The sequence below is a fragment of the Poecile atricapillus genome, chromosome 8 (genome assembly GCF_030490865.1).
Source record: "Poecile atricapillus isolate bPoeAtr1 chromosome 8, bPoeAtr1.hap1, whole genome shotgun sequence".
In the NCBI taxonomy this organism is placed as follows: domain Eukaryota; kingdom Metazoa; phylum Chordata; class Aves; order Passeriformes; family Paridae; genus Poecile; species Poecile atricapillus.
In genome coordinates, this window is record NC_081256.1 from 17420129 (window position 1) to 17448110 (window position 27982).

The 27982-nt window shown below is 50.6% G+C and overlaps 3 protein-coding genes across 4 annotated transcripts; 1 reads left to right on the plus strand and 2 right to left on the minus strand.

Moving 5' to 3' along the window:
• Window positions 1–3365: 3365 nt before the first annotated feature.
• On the minus strand, window positions 3366–5676 carry LOC131581424 (receptor-transporting protein 1-like). The gene is made up of 2 exons (XM_058843642.1): window positions 5565–5676; window positions 3366–4499 (listed from the first exon to the last, which is right to left on the minus strand). Exons 1-2 carry the CDS (start codon window positions 5666–5668, stop codon window positions 3653–3655), a joined length of 951 nt encoding a protein of 316 aa, XP_058699625.1. The 5' UTR covers window positions 5669–5676; the 3' UTR covers window positions 3366–3652.
• Window positions 5677–12776: 7100 nt separating this feature from the next.
• Window positions 12777–26408, minus strand: PDCD1 (programmed cell death 1). Of its 2 annotated transcripts, XM_058843644.1 has the most exons (7): window positions 26285–26408; window positions 25511–25636; window positions 19630–19725; window positions 15487–15819; window positions 15047–15208; window positions 14447–14481; window positions 12777–13624 (listed from the first exon to the last, which is right to left on the minus strand). In XM_058843644.1, exons 3-7 carry the CDS (start codon window positions 19691–19693, stop codon window positions 13406–13408), a joined length of 813 nt encoding a protein of 270 aa, XP_058699627.1. In that variant the 5' UTR covers window positions 19694–19725; window positions 25511–25636; window positions 26285–26408; the 3' UTR covers window positions 12777–13405. The 2 variants fall into 2 exon arrangements, with proteins under 2 accessions (XP_058699627.1, XP_058699626.1); XM_058843643.1 differs by lacking the exons at window positions 19630–19725; window positions 25511–25636; window positions 26285–26408 and adding an exon at window positions 17833–18180.
• Window positions 22396–27501, plus strand: DYNLT2B (dynein light chain Tctex-type 2B). The gene is made up of 5 exons (XM_058843645.1): window positions 22396–22553; window positions 23014–23147; window positions 24732–24801; window positions 26388–26451; window positions 27052–27501. The coding sequence occupies exons 1-5, from the start codon at window positions 22486–22488 to the stop codon at window positions 27097–27099; spliced, it is 384 nt and encodes a 127-aa protein (XP_058699628.1). The 5' UTR covers window positions 22396–22485; the 3' UTR covers window positions 27100–27501.
• The last annotated feature ends 481 nt before the right edge of the window (window positions 27502–27982 follow it).

The following is a 27982-nucleotide window of genomic DNA, read 5'->3' on the forward strand; positions in this document are numbered from 1 at the left end:
AGTTGCTGTAGCAGAGCCCAATCTCAAAGAGACCAGGGGGACAGACAGGACCTGCACAGAACCCACAGGGAGAGCATCCTTCTTCCCTCATCCCCTGGGATGGGCTCGCTGGGGGGGCCTGGCCAGGCCAGGAGTGCTTGCTCTGAACCCCAAAAGTGCCAAGAGCCACAGAAAGCAGAATTTTGAAGGCAGTTTGCTAAGAAACTAGTAATGGGCACAACTGCATGTTGGAAAGGGGTATCCTGGAAAGGACCCCAAAAATGAAGCCATGGCTGAGAAGCCCATGTATGCACAGGTGGCTCTGAGTACTGGAGAGGAGATGAAGGGGCTGCATGAAGGAGGGGACATGCTTGCACAGGATGAGGACACAGGTAGGCAAGAAGGCAGCAGCGAGGAGGGGACCAGGGAAAAAGGAGCATATTCATACAAGGCCGTGGATGGGGGAGCACGGCGGTGTGTTAGAGACTTGAAAGAGATAGGTCTGCCCTTGTTAAAGAGCAGAGAGACTCAAGCAGGAAAATACCAGACTAGCAGACTAGCAGACTAGCAGACTAAATCCCCTGCAGGGATGTAGTCTCCACCAGAGTTGGTATCTCAGGCACAGGCGAGGGAGTTCCCACTCAGCAGCTGGGCGGCTGGGGAGGCTGCAGACAGCCCAGCCATGGTAACTGGGGCTGGGAAAACCTCAGCATTGAAAGAAGAGAGCTATGGGCAATGGCAGCGAGAAACTTGGCCAGATCTTTACTTCATGGCATAGCACCGGCGGGGCAGGGGCGGGCTGCTCCCAGCACAGGAGGGAGGGAAGCTGGTCCAGGCTGCAGGATCAGCTTCACCAGAGCACAGCTCCGGCAGAGCCGCAGCAGAGGCACTCATCAGAGCCTCTCAGCCACAGAGCAGTCCCGGACCCACGCAGCATGGGCTTTGGGGGGACCACGCTACAGGGAAGCAGCTGGTCACAGAAATAGCAGGGAGGGCATCCCCCGTGTGAGGAATGCTGTCCCGTCCCAGTGCTGACGGGTCACTGGTCCCAGTGGTTCCCAGTGCAGTGCCGGAGATCTGCAGCTCCATCTGGTGGCTCCGTGGCCAGGGCTGCTGAGGCTGCAGAGACAAGGCGCTGGTGAAGGGAAGTTGGTGGAATAAAAGCAGGCCAGAGCACTTAAGAAACCAAATCCACGCTGCGTCTGGACCACACAGCGTTTTCTTGGTATATTCATTTTTTTTAACCAGTAGCCCTCATATCTGCAAATACGGACGAATCTTACAGTAGCAGAAAAAGCCTCATAAAGGGCCCTTCAGGATACAGCAGGGAGGAGAGGACAGCACCTGGGAAGCAGGTGCAGCCAGGGATTGATGCTGTGTGAGCCACACAGAGTTTGGTTATTTTTTTATCCTCAGCCCAGCATTCTTCCACTAATTCAGTCAGGAAGTCTTTGATATCATACCCATCTTCAACATCAAATCATTTGCAAAGCCAGGAGAGGATGCATACAGCTGCTTCAGTGGTTCTGAAGGTCTGCTCCTTGTTGGACTAATGTGACAGACAGGCCTAAAACCAATGTCAGTACCTGAAGTAATTTGAGGGCTGTTCAATTCAGCTCTTGCTACTCAGATAAGCAACAGGTTCCCTGGTGCCTGTGTTTCAGCTCCTCCACAATTCATGACTCCCAGAGAAAACAGCAAAGAGGGACTCAGGAATGTGTTAGAAATGCCCATTTAACCCCAGCAATCAGCATCCTAGCCCAGCAGGTGCCTGGGGCCACTGAAGCAGAGTAAGCCAGAAGGTGAATGGAATTAATAGGAATCATTCACCAGCCAGGATCACTGGCCAGCCTCTCTGTGAGAGGTAACAAGCAAAAACAAAAACTATTATGAGAATGGTGCAAGCACACCAAGGGATGGTGTCTCCTAAATTGCTCCTAAACCCATCCAGGGCTCAGCAGTGAGCTGGTGACTGCATGCTCATCACTGGCACCTTGCTTCCCCAGGGAATGGCTGCATCTCCTGGATTCTCCTGTGGCCCCGTGGAGGTGGATTTCCCATGTGCATCCGTAGTGCACTCCCAAGTGACAGCCCTTGCAATCCTCTCTCTCACAGGGCACACCATGCACCCCCACCACCACTTGCTCACCCCAGGATCCCAGAAAAGACAGACTTTGGTAACCATGGTTGTGTTTGAGGTTTGTGATGTACAGGCTACAGGCTATTTCAAAAGTTTATTCAAGTTGCTGTGGTTTAAGCCCTGCCAGCAACTAAGTACAGCACAGCCCCTCACTCAGTCAAACCACCCTGCCCCAGTAGGATGGGGAGGAGAACTGGAAAAGGGTAAAGTCTGTGAGTTGAGATAAGAACAGTTCAATAATTAAAACAAAGTTAATAATAATAATAATAATAATAATAATAATAATAATAATAATAATAATAATAATGAACAGAGAGATAAAGAGAGAGAGAGAGAGACATAATAAAGACAAGAGATGCACACTACAGTTGTTCACCACCCTCTGACCCATGTCCAGCCCATCCCCTGGAGCAATCAGCCCCTCCTGGACAACTCCTCCAGTTTATCCACTGAGCAGAATGATTTATGGTACGGAAAGTCCTTTGTGCCAGTTGTGGCCAGCTGTCCTGGCCGTGCTCCCTCACAGCTCCTTGTGCACCTGCTCCACTGGCAGAGCAGGGGAAACAGAGAAGTCCTTGACTTAGAGTAAGCACTACTTGCAACAACTAAAACATCAGCCTGTTATCAACATTATTATTCCCATATTAAGTCCAAAGTACAATGCTGTAACAGCTACAAAGAAGAAAACTATCTCCATCCCAGCTGAAACCAGGACACAAGCACTTACAAACCAATTTCACCTCATTTTTCTGGGCTAAACTTGTGGCCACAGGACATGCTGTGCCTATGGGTAAGTTCTACAGGAACCCACCTCCCCTGCAAGGAAGGTAAAAGTCAGGGTTAGGCTGCATGGGGACAACAGCACATTTCCTCCCAACTTTATGACACCCATGAGATCCCTAAAGCCCTGCAGCATGAAGTAGCAGAAGGCAAGAGTCCACATCTTCCCCTTTGCCCAGATCCTGTAGCCCAATATTTGCAATTTTCTGATAATTGGGGCATAATTGGAATTGCTGCCACAGCCTTCTTGCACGTGCCAAGTTTGGGCACCCTTTGTCCCCTCTGCAGGGTACCCAGACAGCTGGCCAAAGGCAGGGCAGACTGGGGATGTGCCTCCCTGGAAGCAGAGCTCCACTGGGAGATAAAAACAGCCCCCAGCTTCCTTCTGAGATGCCCACACACACCTAGAAAAGGCTTTTGAGAAATGAAAAAGCACAAATGCACCCTTGGGCTGAGGAGAAGGAGCTTGTTTTATTCTTGCAAGTAATAAACCACATCCTGTGCATGGGGTAGCTGGGAGATTCATCCTCATACAGAATATGTCCCATAAGAATCCATCAGACCCACCAGTCTTCCAGAGGCTGTGGGACAAGGTGCATGGCTGAGGCATCCCAATTGAGTTCCCATGCCACCAGGAGCTGGGGAGCTTGCTGAGCCAAGAGCAAGGGCTGACCTTGGATACCAAATTTTCCAGGCAGTTCATCAGCTTCCTTAGCCATCACCCCAGTTCCTCTTTGTGATCCCCAGGCCTCTCTACCTCAGGGTCAAATAAAGCACAACAAAGATGATCAGTGCCAAAACACAGAGCAAAGAGCCACCGATGCAGCAGCATTTCCAGGAGAAGTTGCTGTTCGAGGATGAGGGGTGGTGGGTTGAAGCTGCATGGGGCCTTAAGTCCTGGCCTTTCAGGGGCTGAGAAGTCCTGGACACATTTGCATTCCAGGCAGCCCATTCTTGGGCTGACTGCGACTCAGTGCAATGGGTTCTGGCTTTGCCCACACCAACGAAAGGCTTACAGACATCTGATCCTGGGGATGACCACGACTCAGTGCGATGGGTCCTGGCCTTGCCCACACCAATCAAAGGCTTACAGTCATCTGATCCTGGGGATGACCACGACTCAGTGCAATGGGTCCTGGCCTCCCCCATATTTGTCAAGGACTTCCAGACATCCGATGCCAAGGCCAGCCATGACTCGGTGCTGTGCATCCTGGCCTTGTCCTCATCCCTCACGGGTTTCCAGGCATCCTGTGCTGGGGCCCTCTGTGACCTGTTGCAGTTGCCGAGCTGGCAGGCCTCACAGTGGGCACGGTCGTGTGGCCCTGTCACCGGTGTATCCACCACGACTTCCAGGAGGTCAGAGGGCTGGACAGGTTTATTGTAGAAATACTGGAGGATCTTTATTGCCAGGTTGTGCAGAATTGTCTCCACAGTCTCCAGGCTGAACTCAGGATCTTCCAGCCGGGAGTTGGGGCAGCGCCTGCATTTCTGGCGAAAGATTCTCATCCACACTGTGCCCCAGCCTTGGGAGTGGCACATGTGGAACAGGATGTGCACTTTGGCAGAAGACCACTTATGAAAACACTGGGAGCACTCAAACCTGTCAGGGCAAAGAGAAGACCAGCTCATCCCAGGTGCCCCACACTGAGCCAGAGCCTTTCAGCACAGTCAGTAGGGATGAGGGTTAACACAGACAATGGACTTACTTCAGTCATGCAAGCTTTACACCTAACTGTCCTCCCCATAACAGCATGTTGCCAGTCTGGGAAGTTCACCACATATGTGAGCTGAGGGCTGGCCCCAGCATTAAAGATTTCAGAAGCCAGGTTGTCTGCTGGGATCCTGGCTCCACTGCCAAAAGCAGGGGCCCTTGGGGCGGGAACCATCAAGTCCCTATGTGGGATTCCAGCCCCTCACCCATGCTGGCTCATCACAGCTCAGGAGAAAGCTAGCATCAAAACCAAGACTGGGTAACAGAATAAAAAGGAGCAAAATAGAAGGAAGGTGTGGGTGGAAGGTGCAGGGCAGGTGAAGATATATCTTGAAGAGCCAAAAGGTCTGCAGCCCACAGCTCTTCATCTTGCACAATCTGCATGGGGCCTGGCAACCAAGGTCTCCATTTGATGCCGCTCAGGCAGAGTGCCTGAACAATGCCCAGGGTGGGAATGTTTGGGATAGGGCTTTTTATCAGCAATGCAGAGCCACAGCCTCTCTCTGCCCAAGGTGCCACAGCCTGGTGCAGGTGCAGGAGCTGCTGAAGCATTGCCCCATGTCCCAGCACACAGTGGTTCTCTCTCTCCTCATCCTCTGGGTGCAAACCCAGAAGATTTGGTTCTAGCGAGATATAATTCCCCTTACTTGCTGAAGGAGCTCTTTTCATCTTGACAACAACATAGAGAAATTCTGGCCAAATAACATCTGCCCTTTGGCCCTATGGTGTTGCTGAACTATTCTCCCCTCCAATTACCATGTTTTCCAGTCTGGCAATAACCAACTGAGATTCAAACAAAAATTAAGAAACCCTTCACAGCCTCATCCACCTCCAAACTCCCCCTTTTGCTCAAAAACCTGTTTCCTTCAAGCAAATTTTGAAAATGGGAAAGGTCCACATGGCAACCCATCAACCCTGATCCCACTCCAAGTGGGACTGCCAGCAGCCCCTTACCTCCCAAGAGCACAGTTCTGCACAAACTCCTTCCAGCCAGGCCTGCAGTACTGCACCTGCAGGGAATCATCCTCCACAAGTGTCCATGGATCTGTTATGTGCATTTCGTCAATCTTCACTGCAAAAATGCCCTGCCACGTGGTCATGGTTCCACTTGAAGCTGGGGAAGAGGTAGTGACCAAGCTTGTAAGTCAAGCTTGCAGCTTCTCAATGCTAATACACATGTGCAACTGCCTTTTCCCTATACTTTTCCTCTTTGTACAATGTTTTTGTGCATGGAGAGGGGAACCTTTGCTCCTGCATGAGCAGCACCGCCCCATCCCAATCTCTGGGTCAACAGTCTCTGCTGACACTGCACCAGATCTTGGCCATGTGAAATGGCCCCTAAAACAAGGACAAGGTGGTTTTCCTCAATATATATAGGTGAACCCCTGAGCTTGGAAAGCCACAGTGCTGCTTTGTCCATAGGCAGAAAGACTGGAAACAAAACCCCCTACCAGGCTGCCCATGCCCATCACATTCATGGCAGTGGGGAGAACTTTGAAAGATTTGCCCAGCTTAGGAATAATGAAAGCGAAACCCATCGAAAATGCATGACTCAGCAGCTGATAAAGCTCCAAGATAACCTTCTCTCTCTCAATAGCTGCCACCAACCATGGGCTATTTTTATCAACTTTCAGCCAATTTGAGCAGAAAAAGGCCTAACATGAAACTGCAGGGTGGAAAGTTGGGGAGGACAACATGGTAAGTAAAACCAAAAGAGATGAGGTGTGCTCTGAGCTGAGGGCACCCAGGTAAGGTATAAACAGCAGGGCTGGGGCTGCCTGCAGCCCTCTGCCTCGCAGATCACCCCTCCTGGGGTGCACAAGCCCCCCAGGAAATCCCGTGGAGAGCAATGCAGGACAGAGAGCAGGTTAGATAAGATATCAAATGATAACAAGTCTTGAGTTTGAGAAGGATCTTGATAAGGCAGGTTTAGGTCCAGGCAGTCCATGCAGGTAAATCCTAGGAACCACAGCCTGGCAGGGAGGCTCTGATCTTTGCTGCTGGAAGGGAAAAGCCATCAAGTCGTTTGTACCAAGAGCCCTATAACACCTTCACAATGTGCGCTGCCCCTCCTGTGACGAGATTCCAGGGCAGACCAAACCTTCAGCTTCCACATTTTCCTTCTATGAGGTTCCTTCTGCTCTCAATTACACCTTGATACCATCATCTGGAGCAGGACTGGAAGGAAAGAAAGAGCTTGGAAGCAGAAAAGCCTAGACAAGGTCTTCAGGAGGCTTATGAAGAGGTAGAAAGCCCTATCCTATGGACAGACCCTGAGTCACCCCCATGCTGAGTCCCCTGTCATGGCTTCATTGGGTCCTGCTTGGGCTGGGGCAGTGAACTACAGGCAGGACAGTGAAGGAGGGATCATCCCACCAGTGTTTTCAGTGTTCACAGATGGGAGCTGGGGGACATCCCTGGCTCAGAGCTGGTGCATGAGCAGGAAGAGATGAAGCAGCAGATCATCCCGGCCTCCTCTCATTCCTTTCCCTGGGGCCCCCATATCTATAGGTTCATTATAGAAAACCCCTTCATGTACCCTGCCACAGAGGGGTCTTCAGGGCTGCAAATCTCATGGTGCAGAAGGTGGGAGCTAAGTAGGGAAAGGGTTGGCTTCACAGCTGGCACCATGGCCCATGGCACAGGGACCCAGCCAGCAGCACAGTGACCAGGATGGAGCCCCCACCCTGCAGCATCTGCCTGTCCCCTTGACCCTTTCTGTGTTATTGTCCAAGATTTACCTTGGGGGGGTTGAATGTAGGAAAGACCTAAAGGTTTTGACACCTTCCCTTCACAGCTAGGGCATGCCTGTGTTAGACACCTCCAGCTGTTTTGAGGAGGAGGAGCCCCTCGGGGACACAGCCCTGTCTCTTGACGCTCTCATATTCACCCAAGCAAACCCGATCGCTTCATCTGGGGGATGTGTGGTTTCAGCTCTTCCTCCTTGAGGCTGCTGACACAGGGCAGAGGGATTCTCCCCTCAGGACAGGTACCACTCCCCACACTTCCCACCCCAAGGACCAAAACACTGTTCCTCTGGCACACTGCTCAGTGAGGATACCGTGGCATACCTGGCACAGGAACAGGTCCCTGCCTTCAAAATCTGACTGTGATGGAAACCAGTGCCCTGTTACGTCATGGTAACACAACTCAAATCGTGACCCACAATGTGCTGAGCCCTCACAGTCATCTCTGAGACAGCCAAGTGCTGGTCCCTCTATTAAAGCTTTTGACTTGCTTTTACTAAAGGGACTTTCCCGAACAACCCACAGAGACAAAATTGCTTTGGCATCCTGTTCCATTTCACACACACCTCCTGCGTCTGCCCAAGCATCTTTCTACCAGGCTTATCAGTACCTTCCTGGAAACAAAAGCTGTTCCTACAGGATCTCCCCACAGCCTGGCCTCAGCAGGGAGTGGGAACAACCTCTGTCCTGCACACAGCATGACCTCAGTGGGCTGGCAGCCCTTGCCAGGGTCAGACTCTGCCAATCCTCTTCATTCCAGCACACTGGCCATGGCTTCTCCGTGGGATGCATGAAGGAAGCACTCAAAGTGCAGCCTGGGTGGAAATTTCCCTGCTGTTTTTGTACAGCATGAAATTATTTTTGACTTGACTGGGTGATCCGCGTCTGTGTGTGCAGGAAGGTTTCCCAAAGTTCTTTCTCCTCCTCTTCATCTCTCACTATTCCAGTGTGCCAGCCTCCACATTCCCCACTCTTCCAGCCAAGGGACAAAGTGCCCACATTGCCCATAAGGACCATCCTCAGCCCACATGTGCCTCATTCCTGCTGAGACATCCATCCTTTCCTTCGGCATGGGTCACGCCATACCCTGGTGGCTCTATCCTGCCAGCAGTCCCTGGGAGGAGCATGAAGAGACATTCAACCCCAGACCTCAGGCAGGACTGCAGAGAGGAACATCCTCTCAGCAGTGGGGATGCTGTGTCCTTGGGCACATCAAGGTTTGCAGGACAGATGAACTGACATCTAAGCAACAGGGCAGAACCCTAAACATTTCTCACTGCTTGCTTCATACCGAGGCTTTTTCCCACTCTGAAGACTTCCCTCATTTTTTCCTGTGCTGAACACACCCAATTATTTTCCATCATTCATTCTTTCAGGAAATTTTTGCTCTTTTCTCCAGGTCATCAGGGTGAACCCATTTTCTAACCCTCCACCCAAACAGCCCCTACACCCTCCTTCAATAGCATCTTGTTTTCATGTGAGCCAGGCATCCCCAGAAAATCTGTTGGATGTGTCTGCTGCACGAGCTATTGATAAATGCTCATGGGATTGAGCTTCTTGAGAATCCATCCACCCACAGTGGCAGAATTTTCCATTTCCTCATTTGCTTATGAGAATGTAATGTAAGGCATCACAAAGATAGCATCCCTCCCGCTTTCCCTGTGGTATCCAATGTGACACGCTAATGAAGGGAAAATTAGGATGGTTTGACACAAGTTCCTGCTAAATCTGTGTTCTCAGCCCCAGCACTGCCCTGTCAGTGTTTGTCACTTGGTGGTAATTTGTTCCAGCAGTTTTCTGAGTACTGAAGCAGGTTGACTCATCTAGAATTTCCCAGATTCTCTTTTTTCTGCTTCCATGAAGCAGATGGTGAATTGAGCATTCATATCCTCCTGGGACATTGCTCCATGACAGTTCCCTGTGCCTTAGTCCTCATCCAACCTTGATGCAGTTGACAGTGAATGGTTGTCAGCCCATCGTGGTGAAACCCACCAGATCTAGGGACAAGCAATTGTTACAGGCTCCCTTCCATGCTGGACTGTCTGCACAGCTGAGCCCCTGGAGCAGAAGGGCCCACCTGTCTAAGGGTGGCTTTGAGGAAAGGAGGATCAGTTCCTGTGGAAATGGGGCTATGCCCAAGCTGGACTGTAAAGAGGGCACATTGCCCCATCATCCTGGACTTCTGGCATGGAGAGGGACGCTGAGTAATGGAGGGAGATTTAAGGGGGCAAATGGATGTGAAGGTTTGGGCAGGTATTACCCCACATGGGCTTAGGCTCCTTGTTCACCTGGTGAGCCTTGTGATGGTCCCCACAGGTGTAAGGAGCAAGCTCAACCCCCTCCAACAAGGCTCTGCTCCAGTGCCATGGGCAGTGGATTTGGTCTTGGGACAGAGAAGTAGGCAAACAAAGGACTCCTGCCTGGCCCTCCAAGCCCCAGGCACCAGGGGGACTGCCAGCTCCCTCACTGAGCATCACATCCCACCAAAGGGAAGAAGAGAGAGAAGAAGAAACTCTGGAGACAACCCAAAGGAAAACTAGAGAAAGTGGAATGAGTGCGGTAGGAGGAAACAAAGATGCTCTGTAAGGCTACAACAGCTCAGTGACGGGTAGGGTGAGACTCTTGGTGGGACAGGATGGAAGAGATGTTGTGGACCCAGACCCTTCAGGACACACCAGAGCTGTGCAGCCTGGCCATGGTTAGGGGACCGGGCAGTCTGCGCAGCAGCCCACCCCTCCTACCACCAACCACAGCACCCACCACCTCGCTCCAGGCTTTCTCTTCCAGGAACAAGTTACTTTCCCAGACACTTGAGGCCACAGCAATGCTCCCACACCACAGTTCCTGACAGATCAGTCCCACCCACAAGACATCCCATTAACCCAGGGGACAAATAATCCACACACCTGATGCATCACCCCCAGTCCAACCTCTCCTAACCAAAAACCTCCGAGACATCCCAGTGACCAGGACAGTGCTCCCTTGAAACTGACCCTACTGTCCTACAGCCTGACCACCCCTTCTCCCCTCAGCGTCAGTATCCTAGTGTTCAGGAATGGCGCCTTGCTCATCCATGACATGGCTTTCCTCAAAGGCATGGCTGCAAAGTGCAGGAAAGGATTTCCTTTCCATCTTCATCTGCCTACCCAGTTCTCCCAAGACATGGTTTATTGAGTTCAGGTTTCCTGAAGAGATGCTTGCTCACATGTTGTTTTCCAACCTCTTTTAATCAAGGCTGGGGTGTATAAGGAGCCAGGCTGGCTCTCAAGCACCATGTAGGAGGTGACTTGCTTAGGTATGGCCCAGGCATGTTGCCACACATCCAGCTTTCTGCAGATGCTGAGAGGGATCAGTCCCAGCTCTCTGAGGTCTCTCAGAGGGCCCTGGCCATTCCCCATCATCAAAACCCTAGTGTGGGACTAGGGTGAGGCTCTCCAGAGGTCTCAGTTGGTGTGTGGTCTCAGGGGGCTGATGAAGCATTTTGGCACTGAGATGGTGGCAGCCACTCCTCGGGTGAGCGCTGGGTGCCCGTGGTCGGAAGTGGTTGTTTTAACTGCCAGACCAGACTGTACAGGAAACGCAGCAGCTCCAGCACCCAGAGCCTCCCCCTTGGCTGGTCTGGTGTCCCAGCACAGCAGAAGCTGTGGCACACGGATGGGGGGCCTGAGGGGATGTGTGTCTGTGGGGAAGTGGTATTTGGTACAGTAACTGTGCAAATCTGGGGGTGTGCACTCAGATTTGTCTGGTGAGTTGTTTGCACATCTGTGTGCTCATGAGCATTTGTGTGTGTTTGCATATGTGTGCATGAAGAGCACACAAACACAAACACACTCGACTCCCCATTCCCAGGAAGGAAGTTGGGGTATGGGGTCTGATACCCAGCTCAGTGCACTGCTTGGTTTGGGGATGCTCAGCTAGCACAGCCAGTGCCAAGCCAGGTGCAGGGGAGTATAGCTCATGTCTGTTAGTGCTGGCATCCCGTGCTCCACGAAGGGATGGGAGATGGTGTCTGGCATGCCCACCACTCACCCCACGCATCTTCCCAGCCTTCCTCCCTGCAAGGGGCAAGACTGCAGCCAGGCTGATGGGAAGGGAGGGGCACAGGCACTGCTGCAGGCTGGATGCTCTCCCATCCCAAATGACAGTGGGAGATGCTTTTGCTACACCTCCAACCCCACTGGATGGCTCAGGAGCCTCTGGTCAGCTGCAGACCACCATCCAACCAGAGAGGAAAGGACTCAGCCCCAACTGCACCTGGAGGAGTCATAGCTGCAGCCAGGGAGTGCAGGAAGTGCTGAAGATCTGGTACCTCTGCTGCCTGAGAGGTAGGATGGAAAATATGAAGCAGGGTCCCCCCCTCTCAACAATGTCAGTGTCATGTTTAAAGGGAAAGCAAAATGCGAAACTGCTGACTGAGCTCCCATTTTCCTGCTGAAGCTGCCTCCTGCCTCAGTTTTCTGCGCTCTGCTGTCCACAGCAGGTCTCTGACAGAGCAGCTGGGGTAAGGAGCTGGACTCCTGCTGGTAAAAAGCCCTGATGGGCTGAACCATGAACTGATGTCAGTGAATGGCATTGGAGTTAATGGCACTGCCCATGGAGGCTACTGGGAGCCTTCAGCACTGCGGGCCAAAGTGGGCAGCACATCCACTGTCCTACCCTGAAGAAAGGCGTAAGCTATCCCAAATGGATATTTATCTCATCTAGTCCCCTCTGGAAGTTTCTCATGGACTTTCCAGTCCCCACAGAGTACAAGATATGGTGCCTGGCTTGTCTCACCCTTTCCCCCAGTACCCAGGTTGGCTCCCACAAGGCTGCACTGGTTTTACTGGGTTTAAGGGAAGAAGACACCTGCTGACAGTGCTGCCAAAGTGTGAGATGCAAGCGACTCTTCTCAGTTTTCACTGAGTTTCACACTCCCTGGCAAGTCTCTGCTGCCTCCAAAGCCACTCCTTACTGGGGTTTCTCTTCTCTCAAGCAGCTGTCACTTCTTTCCGCTCTGGTTTCTGGCAGGTAGCACATTTCTTTCAAGAGAGAAAGTGGAAGTTTGAAGCCAAAAAGCTGAACGAGCACCACACTGTGAGCTTTGCCCTGGCTGATGGCAGCCAGACCCCTGGCACAGCAGGGATGCTCATCCCCATGGACTGGGTGAGTGCCCCAAGACAAGCCTCATTAAGGGGGAGTCTTGGTTTGCAGCCATGCCTGGGTGACCAGCTCAGACAGGGGCAAGGAGAAAATGATCATCAACCTCTCTAAATTCTAAAGAGCAGCTTTGTGGAAGAGCAGCTTGCATATCTCACGGAGAGGCCCAGGAACCACAACAGATGCTGCCACCTCCCAGCTCTGCCCTGCACTGCAAGAGCCGTTATTTGCCTGCCCACGCACTTGCCATCACAAGTCAACAAACTCCTCGGATCAAAATTCTTTATTCACCCCATGGCCAGATCTGACTCCCACTTGGGGACGGAGGAACACAAGGGTAGATTAACCCTCATGCAGAGGAGGAAAATGCCTGGAGACAGGCAGAAAACCAGCTGCCTGCTTCCCAGGGATTTCTGAATAGCGGAACATAGGTCAGCCTCTGCTCCAAGCAAGGAGAAGCTTGCAAGAAGCCTTGGGCTCCCATGCGCAGCATCTCACAGGATTCACTCCAGTTCTGACCTCCAGCATTTTCTTCAACAGTCATGCTTTGATAGTTGGTTCAGACATGGGGCAGGGAAGCAGCATGGCCACTCCAGAGAGAACCGGGTGGAGGTAGAAAACCGAGGCATAATGTAAATCACCTCTGGGACAGACCTGTTGGCATCACTGCTCTGCCCCAGCCCATCCTCCCTGCCCTGAGTGAAGAGGCAGCACATGGAGCACAACAGGGACCTTCCTCATCCTGTGGTACCCACTCCATGGCCACAATAACATCACGGCCAGGACTGTTCAATATCGACTCCAGCAGCATCTCTGTTGCTTTAGTCCTGATATGCTGGATTTTTCCCAGAGCGAGGGACTGAGGCAGCCTGTTCATACCCACACCCTGGTGAGGAGGGACCCTGACCCTCAGCAGGGCTGTGATGGCAGCTGTCGAGTCTGCTCATCCAGGTGTTTCTTGCTGCGCTCTGGTGTGACGGGTTTCTCCTCGGGGAAGATGATGGTGGCATATTCAGTCTGCTCAACCAGCCGAGTCTTGGAAGGCACTGGGGTGTGTTGGTCACTCTGAAACTCCAGCACACCATAGTCCACAGTGGATATGGACACCACGGGGGGCTTCTCTTCCTTCTGCAAGGTAACCCCATCGTGGTGGTTCAACATCTGGAGGTACCCACCATCCCCAGTACAAGCCCCTTCTTACAGCAAGTGCCAAAATCAGCTCTGAAGCATCCTAGAAGGGTGAGAATGATACACAGCAGAAAGATGCACAGACCTGGGGTAGAACATGCAGAAAGGAACCACATCATGAGCCTTGGGGTCTCAGCTCTCTACCTCTGCAGGCAGGCTGGACTCTCTACATGCCCAGCCATGAAAGACAGGGCTGTGTTAGGAACCTTTTTCCCACCTCTCATTGGGCTTCAAGATAGGGTGGTGTGCAAGAGAAGAGCCTAGGGCTGAGTTTGCTCAGCCCAGAAATCAGAGAGCAAAGGGCAATCTACTCACTGCCTTCAGCCATCTAATGAATGGGGTTGGAGAGAAGATGGAGACAGATCCCTCCTACAGGTGCCTGGCTAAAGTGAGAAAAAAACAGGCACCAGCTGTAGCAAAATAAATTTTAGCTTGATATATTGAAGGGAAACATCCTCCCATTTTCTATAGCAACACAGTCCACAGTCCGCTTGTCAAAGATAAGCCTGCTTTGAAGAGGAATTGGACTAGAGAGTCTCATCCTATCTTGGGTAGTTTTATTTTGATTTTGTGATGAGATTGTGCTGCTGCAGGTGCAGAAAAGCAGTTGTAGCTGTGCAGAAAAGATCAAGCAGCAGCAGAGAAGACAGAAGTGAGACGCTTGTGAAGAGCTGATAAAGGAAGGCCCAGCACCCTCCTCAGCCCAGCAATGCCACAGTGCTCTCCTGCAGCACAGCAGAGTGACAGAGGTGGAAAACTCACCGCTGGCATGTTTTCACTTGGTGGTTTCTGCACATCTGCTAAGTAAAACACTTGGTTAGAGGAGGTTTGTGTGCCACATAAGCTGCCCCAGTCCCACCCTTGCCCTAAAGAGCACTGGACACCACAATCTTTTTACCACACATCCTCCTTGTCCACAGGGTTGAACACCCTGAGCATTATAAGGACAAGTGAGACACCAGCTCACAGTCTAGGGTTTAATTTGGATTACTGGAGTGCAGCAGAATTCTCTGTGAGAGTCCCTGGGTGCCTGTGGCATGTCTGAGACAACGCCCTGTGCTGCAGCATGGTGAGGTGCTCCAAAGGTACCTGGGCAACGTACATGGGAGGGATTCAAGTGCACCATTAAGGCACCACACTTACGAGTGGTGTAGAGCCACTACACATAGTCTAGGGGCTCTGCAAAAGGCAAGCAGGGCTCAAAGCACCCCTCTCCCCCAGGCATAGAGATATCTGTCCCACAGGGGTATTCCACAGCTGAGTTTAGCACATTGAACCAGTCCATGTACCCCAGGCAGCAGCAGACACCTGGCTGACCCCAGGTCCCACACTGGATCTGCATGGCCTCCAGGGGAATCATACCTCCTCTCCTGTACATCAAGGTGAGGTAGCCAAAGATCAGCAGCACAACCACTCCAGCCAGCAGGAGGATGCCCAGGAGCATGGCCTTGATGTGCTCTGGGGGGTTGCCTTCCTCCATCTCCTGCTTGTCAGTGGCATTCCTCTGGGGGGCTGCTGCTTCTTCTAGGGAACAAAACAGCAGGTCAGAAATGTAACATGGCCTCTACAGTCCTTGTAAAAAGCAGGAGGGGAACATGAGGGCTGTCCTTAGAAATGGCTGAGTGCCAGGTAGGCTGTCATAGTCCCACTACTCCTCCAGGGGGCAAAGGGGATGGGACAGGGCAGGACTGTGCTCTCCTGACCTATGTCAGGCCCTCTGCCAGCAAGTTACTGCCTGCCTTAAGGCCTGGAGCTACAACGGGCTTGGGACCCATCCCATCAGCTCAGTCCCCCAGGCTGACCTGTGACTATCAGCTGGGACCGTTTGCTCTCCGTCACTTTATCAGGCTTAAAGAACGTGATCAATCCGCAGAAGTAGGAGCCTGAGTCATTCTGGTGGAGGTTCAGGATCTCAATCTCAAAGACAGGAGTGTGGTTGATGAGCCGGTACTTCCCTGTCTCTGTCATGGGCTTGTATCGGCTGATCCCAGCAGTTTTTTGGGCTTGGCTGTGGTTGGTCTCCTTGTACCAATTGAGACTGTACTCTGAACCAGTGTCATTCTCCATGGAGATATTGCAGAAGAAGGTGGCTTTGTCACCTTCAGGGAGAGTCAACTTTGCTGGGTAGATGGTCACTATTTGGGAGAGAGGAAACAAGGAGCAGATATGGTTATAGCAGGCACAGGGCTCAGAAACAGCCATATCCCTGTGTGGAAGCCAGGGATGCAAGCCCAGTCCACATCATCACTCTGGGACATGGGCAGGTACATCAGCCCGTGTCTCTCCCATTCCAAATGTGTGCCTGCTGGCTGGAGAGGGACTCTCAGAGATAGTAACTATATTGTGAAATGGTTTCAGCAGACCAAATTGTGCTCTGGGCTACCTAAAATTAACACTGAACACCTGTACCAGGGAAAACAGACTTTGCGGGTTGTATTCTTTTTAAATATATGCTGTATTTTAATGTCTGAGTCATCCTCTCTCCAGCTGAGGCTGACTCTGAAAGTGAGCAGAGGGACAGAGTCCCAGGTTGGAGCAGTGCCCTGTGGTGCAGCCCATCACATGCCTGGCTGCCTGCTGGAATGCCCTGGCTCTCCCCACTACACCATGCTGGGAGCTCAGGGCAGGCAGGGGCTGCCCATGGGACAATTATTTGTCATCTCCAGCCTGAGACCACCTGACAGGGCAGAACAACCTGGAGCTTACAGTGCCATCCCCTTGCAGGGGCCTGTCCCCTCCTTATGTGCGTGTGGGCAGCCAGGCCCTGGGGTTCCAGCTGGGTTTGCCAGGCTGTTCCCAACACAGAATCCAGTCAGCCACAGCCACAGGCTGCTCTGCTTTAGCACCAGCCCTGCTGCTTCACCTCATTTCCCGCCCATTATCCCGGTGGGTTCACCCATCCTGCATGGTGGGAATGCTGCAAACACTGGCCAGGCACACAATGTCCTGCTTCAGCCAGTCCCACCCAGCAGAGCATGGCAGCTGCTGTATTAATTTCTGCTCTGAGCAATGAAAAATGGGAAGAAGCATTTTTCACAGGGGTCACCTAACCAAGTTATTCAAACCATCACGGCTTTGAAAAGTCCCTGTCAAAGGAAATTTACCTTCCCTTTTCAGAAATCACCACTGATAGCAGCCCCAGGGCTCGCAGGCAGAGTCAGAAAGTCCCTCCCATCCCTCCAACTCTGGCCATATGACCATAACCTCAGCATCACCAACCAGAAAAGAAACCTGGAAATTTTGTGAATAAATACAAGATCAGATGGAAAACTGGGCTGAGAAATGAGGGATGAGACCAAATAGGAGGAGGGAGGGAGAGAAATGTCCCCTTTCCCACAGGCAGCACTGGCTGTGGTGGTGTCCACACCAAGGGATGGAATTTTTGCCATGTTTTTGATTTCTTGTCTTTAATAGGAAATATTTGGCAGGTTCAGTGATTTATTTATTTGGCAGGTTCAGCACTTTATTTCCTACTAGTGCCACTGCCAACAATGAATGAAGCGTTCAGAGGACTTCTGAAAGTAGATGTTGGGTTTACATGTATTCCTGTATCTTCCCAGCTCCAGAGGTTACATCTGCTCCAAGGGACACCCAGCCTTCTTCCCACCCTCAAGGCAAAAAATACATGAATCCCCCAAAAAACAGTGTGCTGGAGGGTAGGGGAGACACAGCTTCACCAGAGCTCTCACTCATCCTGCCCAGACTCACACTTTCCCTTCAACCTCTCCTCCCAGAAAGTTCACCCAGAACAAGGAGACACTGGATCCCTCAGGATCAAGCCCAAACCAGGAGTTGCAGCCCAAAGGTGCAGACTGAAGCTATGAGAGCTAGAAAGAAAACCCCACACCCCACTGGCAAACCTATAAACTCAACACCAAACTCCAACCACCATCACTGTATCACAACACAGCTCTGGTGTCAGCACTGTGGGCTGAGGACCTGTCCCCTTCTCCATCCTTTAATCCCATTTCTGCCCCAGGAATTCCCAAGTCCTTTGGTTCAGCTGCATATATCCAAAAACTTTGGGTTTTCTGCCTTCTTAATGCCAGAGCTAATTTTCAAGTACAAAGCTCCCAGCCCCTAGACATTTTCCACCAGCCACAAACGACATGGCCATGCCAGTGAGCACACCACACTCCTGTACCTACCCCAGTGGCAGCAGGTCAGCATGGGCCCACAGCAGAGCAGGATGAGGATGGCACAGAAGTCAGCCAGGGCCACCTCCACACTGCCCCATGTCTTCTTTGAGGCATGTGGAGCCATGGTGAGCTGCTCTGTCCCCAGCAGGTGCTGTGCCGTGTGTGCTGTGCCGCTCCCACTTCTCTCTGTGCTTCCTTCCCCACAGTGGCAGCCTGTTCTCTGTCGTGCACAGTGAGGGCTGGGTGGAAATGAAACGCACCCATCTCTGCCCCAGAGGGAAACCCGGGCTGCCTCCCGCCCCCCGCTTCCTCCCCATGGACGCAAGGATCAGCTGAGCCAGACCTGGGCCCTTCCCCTCCCTGTGTGCTGCTGGCATGTTCCCACACAGGTACCCAGCTGCCAAGCAGCGGGACAGGCACCTCTGAGCCTGCATCCTTTTGGGGAAAACTCCCAGGGATGGAGGAGGCAGGGACCAAAAGGAACACGTCCTCAGCTCTGAGCCTGGAAGCTCATAAGTAAAAGCAGTCTTGGGTTCCCAAGCATCCACAGGTGTTCCCATTGGGTTCCCAAGGCAGTGGGGTTGTGGGACATGTGGCAGTGGGTAGACAGGGTCTGAGCAGCCATGGGGCACCAAGGGCTGCTCCCACCAGGAGCATGGGATGGAAGATGAGGAGGAGGGGGAGGGAGGGAGGATGAGTTTTGCCTCCTTAGACGTGTCTCTTTTCAGATTTGAGCAAGGACAGGTGCCAGGGCCTGGGTGCTGTTATTGGGGTGACATTTGCAGAAGACTTCTGTAATTTTTTGCCACCCATACTCCTCGCTCACCACACTGACTAATACTGGCATAGGAAATAACCAGAGGTGAAAGCACGCTCCTCCGCTTCTCTAGAACACAGCCCAGTGCCCCACAATTTTGGAAAGTGTCAGGGGAAAAATAATAACTGGGGAGAAGGATGTGATTCTAATGATGACTTCATTATTTTTCCAAGCTTTCAGAAACAAGCTGTGGGGCTGGGGCTTGCTCACCTCTCACTTTTAAACATGTCCCTGGCAGGTGAGTGGGCTGGGGCAGCCACCCCTGATTTCACAGAGTCATGAAATCATAGAATCATTGAAATTGGTAAACACCTCTAAGACCATCAAGCTCAGACACTAACCCAATACCACCAGGATGGCCAAACTGGGATGGCCAAGAAAGGGGTTCAGAGCTGAGGCAGACAGGGCTCACCCTGGGAGGGTGGCTCAGTCCAGCCTGTCCTGGTCCTCTTTTCCAGTCTCCCCCTGGCATTGCAACATCACTCCTTTCTCATGAGCTGCTGGCCCTGCTTGAGCTGCAGAGCAAGGTGCCATGCCCACCTTGTCACCTCTCTATGCCACCAGGCCAGGAGCGACCATGCTGCCTGGATGGGTGGCAAAGGGAGTGCTCTCCACCATGTGCAAGGGTGCACATGGGTTTTGACTCGGACATCACCTCTTCCGTCATAATTTCCCGGATAGGAAAAAAACCCCAAACTAAACTACACTAAACTGAACTCCAGGAAACAAGGAAGCTGACAGCAAGGAGGCTTTTTCACCTTGAGGCTCTATGTCCCCAAATGGTGACACCAGGCACTTGGGCCAGGTGTGGGGAGGCTTGTTTGGCACTTGCCACACATTTTGGTTTCTAGAGGTGGAAGATGTGATCAGTATCACCACCAAGATCACAGCTCAGTGAGCCAGGGATAGGCAGGAAAAACTGGCTCATCCTCCCCACCCCATGCAGCAGCAGCAGAGGGCTGATTAGAATCATAGCACAAATTGCTCACACTTTCCAATGCATTTGAAATAGGTATAAACTGGTAACCAGGGCGGGGAGGCTGCCGTGTCCATGAGAAACCAACAACGGCAAGATGCTCTTTTCTCTGAAAAAAAAACCAACACAATGATGAAAAGAATAAAAGAAAAGATCAAGCTGCTAGGAAGCTGCCGTGGAGGAAAGTGAGGTGAGCAGCAGTGCCAGCCTCAGGTGTCAGCATTGCAGAGGAGCCTGGCCCCAGCCCCACAACAGCCCTGGGGCTTCAGGCAGACTTTGAACCCTTCCTGTACCCTGCTGGACCAGCACAGCTCACCCTGGCTCCTCCACCAGGTTCTCCAGCATGAAGGAAAACAGCCTGGTTCTGACCAAGATGCAGCTCCCTGCTCGTGCTGGTAAATTCCCTCCAGCCCAGTGAGGTGGATAGTACATCTTGGGTTTTGCTGACATGGTCATCAAAAGGTCCTTTGGTGCTTAAAAAAAATATAAATTCTTTCTGTGAACTGGAGCATGGCAAATTGCATAGAACAGTCCTTTTCTATTTGGCCACCAAAAGATGAAAACAAAGTCTAAAAAGGAAGGATAAGCAGAAATAAGTGAGAAGGCAGTTTGTTCTTGAAAACTAAGAAACAGCAACTTCAGCAAGCACTTGTCACACCAGTTCATTGGAGCAAAAATGTCATGGTTTTTCTCCAGCCAGAAGCTGGTGAGTTCCATCAACACAGCTGTGACCCAGAGGAGGTCCTGGTCTTCTTCAGTCATCACTGCTGGGCACAAAGCTATCACCTGAGCACTCACCTCAAATGGTTGAGTGTCAGCCCCAAAATGGCTTAAAAGCATCTGGGGTATTTAAGGAGCATTGAAAAATTGGAAGAAAAAGAAAGCTGTAATCAAACATCTCTGATGGAACTGACTAAAGCCCAGAGCTGCATGACCTTGAAGTCCAGGGAAAGCATAGCTTCCCAAGTGAAAGGGGAAACACAAACTGCCACAAAAAGATGCTGAGGAAGAGAAGCCCACACATTCCAAAGATCCTTCCCACAACGGTTTAACTGAATTCACATTTGTGGGTCTGACCCAGATAGGAGCCGAGTGGCTGGGGTGAGAAGAGGAAACGGTTCATAGTGTTTGCAAATAAACAGAGTCTTGAGGTCTTTCAGATACTTCTCAGAAATTATGAAGGTCTCCGCAAATGATTTGCATGAGCAGCAATATCTGACCCTGTGGGGACAAGCAGCGTCCTGTGGGTGTGAGTAAGCAGCGGTAAGCAGTGAGCAAGTAGAGGGATGGAACAGAGACACGAAACTGTTTCTTTAAGCAGAACCCTGCAGGGCCTGGGCAGAGCAAGGGTGACTGTGATGGGAAGGTGCCACATGGCTATGGCAAGGGACCAATGTCACCTCCAGTATGGCAGTGAGTGTTCCTGCTGGCAGGCAGAGCTGACACCCAGCCCAGGGGCTCTAAGGATTCTGATGGTCCATCTCTAGCAAGACGTGCTGGGAAAGTCTGTGGAAACTAGGAGCTGCTGTTGCTCAGGGTCTCAGCAACCTATCCATGCTCAGAGCAAGTTGGGGCAGGATCTAACACCAGTTGGGATGTGCTTGTGCATCCCAAGCAAAAATCTGGCAGTGGTACCCCTTTCCTCCTGGTACAGCCTCACACCTCCTGCACTCAAGGGGCACCTCCAGGCACGCCCAGCCCTGTTTCAGTTCATGGCCCCCTCCAGCCTCTCGTCCATGGCAGCAGCAACACTCCACAGCAGCGCTGGCTATGCCTTCACACTGTTTCCATTCGGAGCTAGGTAAGGTACACAGGGACCTTTCTCAGCCGTGTCATCCGCTGCACGTGGGAAACACAATCGATCTCAAAGATTGCTGCTTTGAGATAAACTGCAGAGGAAATAGAATGTCAGCTTCTCAGCAGGGGCAGCGGCACATGCAGCCTTCCCTGGGACACACAGCGGCTATGGGCAGGGGAAAGGGCACAAGGGCTAGGATTTTGGGAAGCAAGAATTTTAGGTCTTTATGGAGAATTTAAGAAGTTGCTGGAGGAAAGGAGCAAGGCTGGGATCTCCTCCCTGATGTCTGGGATGTGTGGTACAGAGGCAGGAAGAGAGCCCTCCACGCCCTGGGCAAGGCCGAGTGCAGGGGCTGTGGCTGCTGGCTGGTTTGGGGCAGGAGGGGGCCCAGGGAAGCACCCAGTGCAGCCAGGCTTAGCCCACTCTCCCCCCATCATACCTCCAGCCACAGCCCAGGCAGCAACCTCTTCAAACCCTTTAGTTACACAATCACAGAATCGATCATGTTGGGGAAGACCTCCGAGATCACCACATCCAAACTGTGACTGACACCACCGTGACAACTACAGAATGGCACTAAGTACCATGTCCAGTCTTTCTTTAAACACCTCCAGGGACAGTGACTCCACCACCTCCCTAGGCAGTCCATTCCCCTTAAGTATTAATCACCCTTTCCATGACTACCTTCCCCAGCTCCACCGCCCACCTCTGGACTTGCTCCATCACCTCAGCATCTTCTACAATCCACTGTAAAAACTTTACAATTATTACACTTACTAAAATAGCCTGCAAATATTACCCAAATCATTCAGCACTTATTTACCAACTACTTCACTGTACAAGTCTTCTCATTGCAAAAACCCGACCTTTTGATTTATTTATCTATTTACGTTCCCCCTCCCCACAGAAGGACAGCCGAGGCTGTAGCGACACGAAGCACGGGCGGCGGCAGGGCCCACAGCGGCGGGCCGGCGGCGCGGGGCGGGGCGGCGCTGACGCCGGGCCGGGCGGCGGCAGCGGCGGAAGCGGCCGCGGTTGTCCCGGTAACCAACGCCGGAGCCTGCGGGGGCCATGGGCGAGCTGGGCCCGGACGAAGGGGCCGAGAACACGTACAGCCTGCGGCCCGGCCTCCAGCACCGGTGAGGCCGCCGGGGAAAGAGCGGGGGGATGCGGGCTAGCGCCATGAGGGACTTTGGACTGGGGCGCTTGGGCCCCGGGAATGTGGGAGCTGAGCTGGGAATGTCGGAATGGGCGTCCCTGGCATGAGGGGCTGGCGTGAGGCAGTGGCGGGTGTTGGGAATGGGGAGCACCGAGAGTTTGGGGGTTGGAGGGCACCGGGCTCCCAGACCAGCTTTGACACCCACCCGAGTTGGGGGGTACTGTGCTGCTGGAGGGACAACTTCCAGTGGGGCTGGTTTCACCCCATTGATAGATGGCTTTTAGCAATATAGATAGATTGGCTTTTGGCAATATCTCCATTTTAGCGGGGCTTTTTTTCCCCAGGTGGCATTATGTATGTTTCTATGTATTGTGTGAACTTTCTGGGCTTTCTGTTGCCTTTTTTTTTTTTTTTTTTTTTTTTTTTTTTTGCCATGATAGATTTAAATCGTCCACAGTAAAAGAATGCATCCATGCAATACTGAAGGAGAAGCTGGCCAATGTACAGTACATCCCAGAAGAAATGCCTGAGCTTACAAAGTCTTTATCAGAGATAATAAAAGACAGACTGAAAGGTAAGGTTTGCTGGGGATGTAATTTCTTTTCTTGCTATGTCCTCTCACTTTCGACAAGATCCCTCTTTCTTCCTTTATTCTTGAAACTAATTCATTCCCCATTCACTGACTCAGGTCTGCTGGTATGAAGCAATCTGTCCTATATAAGTACATTCCTTGCCTGAGGAACTGGAGATCCAATTCAAGCAGACAAGATTTGTTTTCATATAGCTTGGCAGGTGTGTGATGTCAGCCTTGGAGTGTCTGCAGGGGGAAAAAAGCTGCATTAGAGAGAAGAAAGAAGTGATGCTTCATTGCTTCTTGCTTCCATAAACAGAACCATTCCTGCTCTTTTTCTGCTGTGAGTTAGATCAGAGCTGGAATAGCAGTGGAGATCAGAACAAGGTTCAGGGGGCACAGGGAAGGGGGAGAGGGGCAGTCAGCCAAGGAGGGGTGTGACTACAGCCTTACAGTGCTGCAAAAAGGTCATGCTGCTGCACAGGATGCTCTCCAACATTTTTGAGTTCAAGAAGAAAAGTGCAGGCACGAGCAGGTGTTTCCTGAGTTCCGTGCTGGAGCAAGTATATGGAGGTGTGTGCTGGCACAGACACTTTTTTTCCCTTTCTCCTGGGGACAGGCTGGTGCTCCATCTGCTGGGCTGGCCTGAGGTGGTGGCACAGCCACGCGGTCACCCTTGGCAGGAGCTGTGGGTTTGTGCTTCTCCCAGAATTAGACATCTGCTTTAAAGCCAGCAGCAGCTGTAATCCCTGCACGTGTCCATGCTGAGCTCCTCTGCACAGGGATTGGGTTCAGCAATGTGTAAGCACAGTGGCAGCAGCCTGAAGCGAGGTTGGCCTGGGGTGGCCACTCTTATCAGCTGGCATCTCTGATAAGCACTGATGTGTTGGATGTTAACAAAGCCAGCCTGTTCTGTTCAATCCTCTAGTGGAAACAGGGTGTTGGAGTCCTCCTGGGACATCGCTTTGTTGAAGACAGACATTGGGTTCTATATTTGATTTTAAACATGCTTGTTCTGATTTGGCTTCTGGAACATTGCCACGGCCTGATTAGATCTGGCCTGTGCCCCAGAGGTACTTCTTTACTGTTGTGAAACAAAAGCATGTCTCTGAAGACACAGCTATTCTGTGGCCTTTTATACCACTCAGAAGCAAAGGAAACACCTGTGTGGCAGAAGAATCTCACAATACCTTTGCATCAAAACAGTTTTAAAATAAGACAGTTTTTTTTTCAAATTGCATTTTGTCCACCAGCAGCCTTATTTACGTTCCATCTGTGTGGCCAGTTCTTGAAAGCTGTCAAAGCAGAATGCTGACACACAGAGTGGCTGCTCAGGGGTGTCTTGTGCCTTAGATGCATCTTTTGATGGATGCCAACTTACCTTGTTAACCCTTCAACTCCAGCAAAACCATGGTACTCCATACTAGGAAAATGAAGCTTTGCAAAGCAGTCTGTCCACTTTGCTACTTGCATAGGCTCGTACAGCCACTTGCATTATAGCCTGAAATCTTTAGCTTTCAGGGTCATGTTTTGGGCTCATATTTTTAAAAAGTTATAGCTCTCACTATTATTTTTTACTCTCTCCAGAGGAAGGATTTGACAGATACAAGATGGTGGTGCAGGTTGTCATTGGAGAGCAAAGAGGAGAAGGAGTGAAGTAAGTTTTGCATCTTCTAATTGTATTTCTATCATGTTTTTTGGGTTTTGGTGTGGTCTTTTTATTTGGAAGCTGCTTCCAACTTCCCTAGCTACAAAGGTCTGTCTGCAGATGGTAAAGTGTAAATCACTTTTCTCTTAGTGGCAACTTGAGTGCTTAGGTTGTGACTGGTTGACTTAGCCAGTGATAATTTGCCCTATGGTGGTTCTTAGCAAGCTGAAATGCTGAAGATCATTTTTGAGGAGTGTGGCAGAAGCATTTTGTGTTGTATTCATGATGAATTAGGGTACACCCCCCATCCATTCCCAAGGCCCTGCTGGAGCACAAAAGCCATAGTAACTCACTACTGTCTAAAGCCAGAAAACCTTCCATAAGCATTTCATTTACATTTTTCAGAAGTTTCAATTTCTATAATCCTGCTGCAATACTGTCATGGGAACCAAGCTTAGATTCCCATGTGGGTGCTGAATACTTGCAGTCAGCTCCAGATGCTTGCAGCCAGACAAAAGAATTCTTCTTGGCTGCAGTAGTGGGCTGTAGCTTTACTTGTGGGTAGGGAGGAGACAAAAGGGAGCAGCTCACAAGGTTTATGTGCTTTATCTGCTGGGCTTATCTTTATTATTGTTACTCCAGCAGAAGATAAGTGCAGCAGAGTTGTAAACAGATCTGCTGCCTCCCTGTTCTGGAGGTCAGAGTGGAATATCTGTACCTGCTGCTCAGGTTTTTGTCAGGAATGTCTGTCTGCAGGCAGACTGCTCCAGAAGTTCAAGGTTCAGGTGGTCTGATCACAATGGGAAGTCGAGCCACACAGGCTGACAGAGCACTTGGGGAAATCCTGCAACAGACAGGAGGCAAGATTGAAGCACAATCACTAACATCCTTAATGCAAAATACACCTCAGTACAGTTAGTCATACATTATGATGGGACTGTGCCCTAAAAGGAATCCTGTCAGCTGAGGCGGACTGGGGCAGGCAGGGAGTGGGACACTTGCAGCAGAGAAAAGGGAATGTCACTGCCTTTAGACAATGCAGCAGCAAGGTCTCATATGCAATATCCTGTTATGGTCTGGTTGTTTGTCCTCAGGGTAGGGCTTGGGTGTAGAAGTCCATCAGGATGGTCAGGGAACAGAGGGTATAGATATGAAAAGACTTGAAGAGGTCGTGGTCTCGTAGCACAGCATCTGCCAAGGAATACGATAGCTCCCTATAAATAAGTTGGGAGTGTGTACCATGAGGGTGCAGGAGGTGAAGGACAAGAACAAATAAGCTAAATTAGCCACTGATATGCATAGGCCAGAAGTCAAAGTTTCTTAAGCACCATAGCAATGAGGTTTCAAGCCCTGCCACACAGCGAAGGTGTCAGGGTTGAGAGTTGATGGGTTTGAAGGTGGAGCACATACAGAGAGGATTACAGCACGTGGTAGACTTCAGCAGTAGAAAACAAGGCTTGGGATTCAGGAGCACACTTCTCAATTCCATTACCTTTAAAGCAAGCTCAGTTTGGTTTTCAAGGGAAGTATCTGTGATCACTTAGGCCATTACAGGTGAACTCTGGGTAATGTCCCTTTCTGATTCCTTTGTCTAGCATGGCTGCACGATGTTTCTGGGATGCTGACACTGACAGCTGTGCTCACGACGTGTTCATGAACGTAAGTATGGGCTGGATTCCCGCGGGAAGTGCAAGTGTACTTGATTTTGTATGAGAGGCAGAGTGACCTTAAATATGGAGCAGAAAAGAAACAACTACTAGAAGGAAGAGATCAAGATAATTGAAACAGCCTGATTTACATCCTTATTCACAAAACATACTTAGATATAACGGTCAACATAGTAGAAGTTCTCTCCTGAGTAGGTAACACAGTACAGTACAAAAGTCACTGTAGTCACACCATTTTACTGGTGGGGAGAGAAAGCACAAGAGACAATTTTTTCTTACATACTCTGCTGAACTGCAGTCATGGAGCATGGCTGAAATCCAGGACTGAGCCAAAGTCAAGGTTTTACTTAATTTTTATTTTATTTTAAACTGTGGGTGTGTGGATGGAGGAAATTGAGGCACTTCTGGCATTCAGATGCACTGACCTGGGTTACACCACAAGTGAGGTGAATAAGAAACTTGAATAAAAGACAGAAAGTTGCAATATATTACCATACAGTTACGCTTTGGTCTAAATGTTCCCTGAGGTTTGCCTGTTCCACTAGACTAGCAAAAAGCTTGCCTTGACTGACAGTCTTTCTGTTTTTCCCAGGACAGCCTGTTTTGTGTGGTGGCTGCATTTGGCTGCTTCTACTATTGAAGGTGACAAACATTGCACAGAAGGATGGACAGTGGGAAGAATGCTTTGGAGTATTTTTTATTTAAGTGCATAAAAGCATCATATTCTTCCTTTAGTACATAACACAACAGTTCTACAAAGCATGTCCTACTCCTGTTCTACACACTACAATATTCCCTCTTCCTTGTGGATATTGATACAGCTTTAAGAACAATATTAATATTATTATTATGTCCTTTATTTAAATGGCCCTTTGTTTTTTATATGGTGTTGGTTTTGTCCTAAAAGTGTATTGCCAATAGCCATTGCTTCTAAGACAAACTCAACTTCTGTCTCAAGAGGGTTCTGTTACTTTTATTTTTATTTCTATGAAATTAATGAAATATTTATTTAAAAAAATATAATAAATATATGTATTTAATATTTCTTCTCCTGTGGCATTGTTTTCCACTCTACTGCACTATCCTGGATAGCTTGTCTGCATTTCTCAGGTGAGGATTTTGACAATTCTTTGTAAATTAATCCATAAAGCTGACCTCTGATTCTGGTTATCCAGATTTGTTCCTATGACTCCCACAACAATTGGGCTATGAATACCAGCTGTGTCACGTGAGATGGTGTGTAAGGTTGCAATGCAAGATGTAACCAAAAGTATGTATTCTATTACCATCTGTTAAAACCAGGTGGGGCAGTGTTCTTTATCTCTTCCATGATCCATCCCTCATAACTCCAGGGGGATATCTTCTGTTAATGGGCCATTGAGTCTCACTGCATGACTGATAAAATTACATCATCCCGTTGTGAGATGCTCCACCCAGGGGGAGGAACCAAGCATTCCTACCTGGATATAATCTGAGAGACTTGGAACACCACACTCAGCCTTTTTCCACTGGATTCCCAGAGG

Bases quoted from the DNA above. Each gene is read 5' to 3' on its own strand.
- LOC131581424 (XM_058843642.1), bottom strand. From the start codon at position 5,668: ATGCACATAACAGATCCATGGACACTTGTGGAGGATGATTCCCTGCAG. The intron at 4,500-5,564 runs GTAAGGGGCTGC...TTGCCCTGACAG, and splicing joins CAGAACTGTGCTCTTGGGAG to GTTTGAGTGCTCCCAGTGTT.
- PDCD1 (XM_058843643.1), bottom strand. From the start codon at position 17,947: ATGGCTCCACATGCCTCAAAGAAGACATGGGGCAGTGTGGAGGTGGCC. The intron at 15,209-15,486 runs GTCAGCCTGGGG...TTTGTTCCCTAG, and splicing joins GTCCCAGCTGATAGTCACAG to AAGAAGCAGCAGCCCCCCAG. The intron at 14,482-15,046 runs GTATGATTCCCC...TTTACTTAGCAG, and splicing joins CTTGATGTACAGGAGAGGAG to ATGTGCAGAAACCACCAAGT.
- DYNLT2B (XM_058843645.1), top strand. From the start codon at position 22,486: ATGGGCGAGCTGGGCCCGGACGAAGGGGCCGAGAACACGTACAGCCTG. The intron at 24,802-26,387 runs GTAAGTTTTGCA...TCCTTTGTCTAG, and splicing joins CAAAGAGGAGAAGGAGTGAA to CATGGCTGCACGATGTTTCT. The intron at 26,452-27,051 runs GTAAGTATGGGC...TGTTTTTCCCAG, and splicing joins CTCACGACGTGTTCATGAAC to GACAGCCTGTTTTGTGTGGT.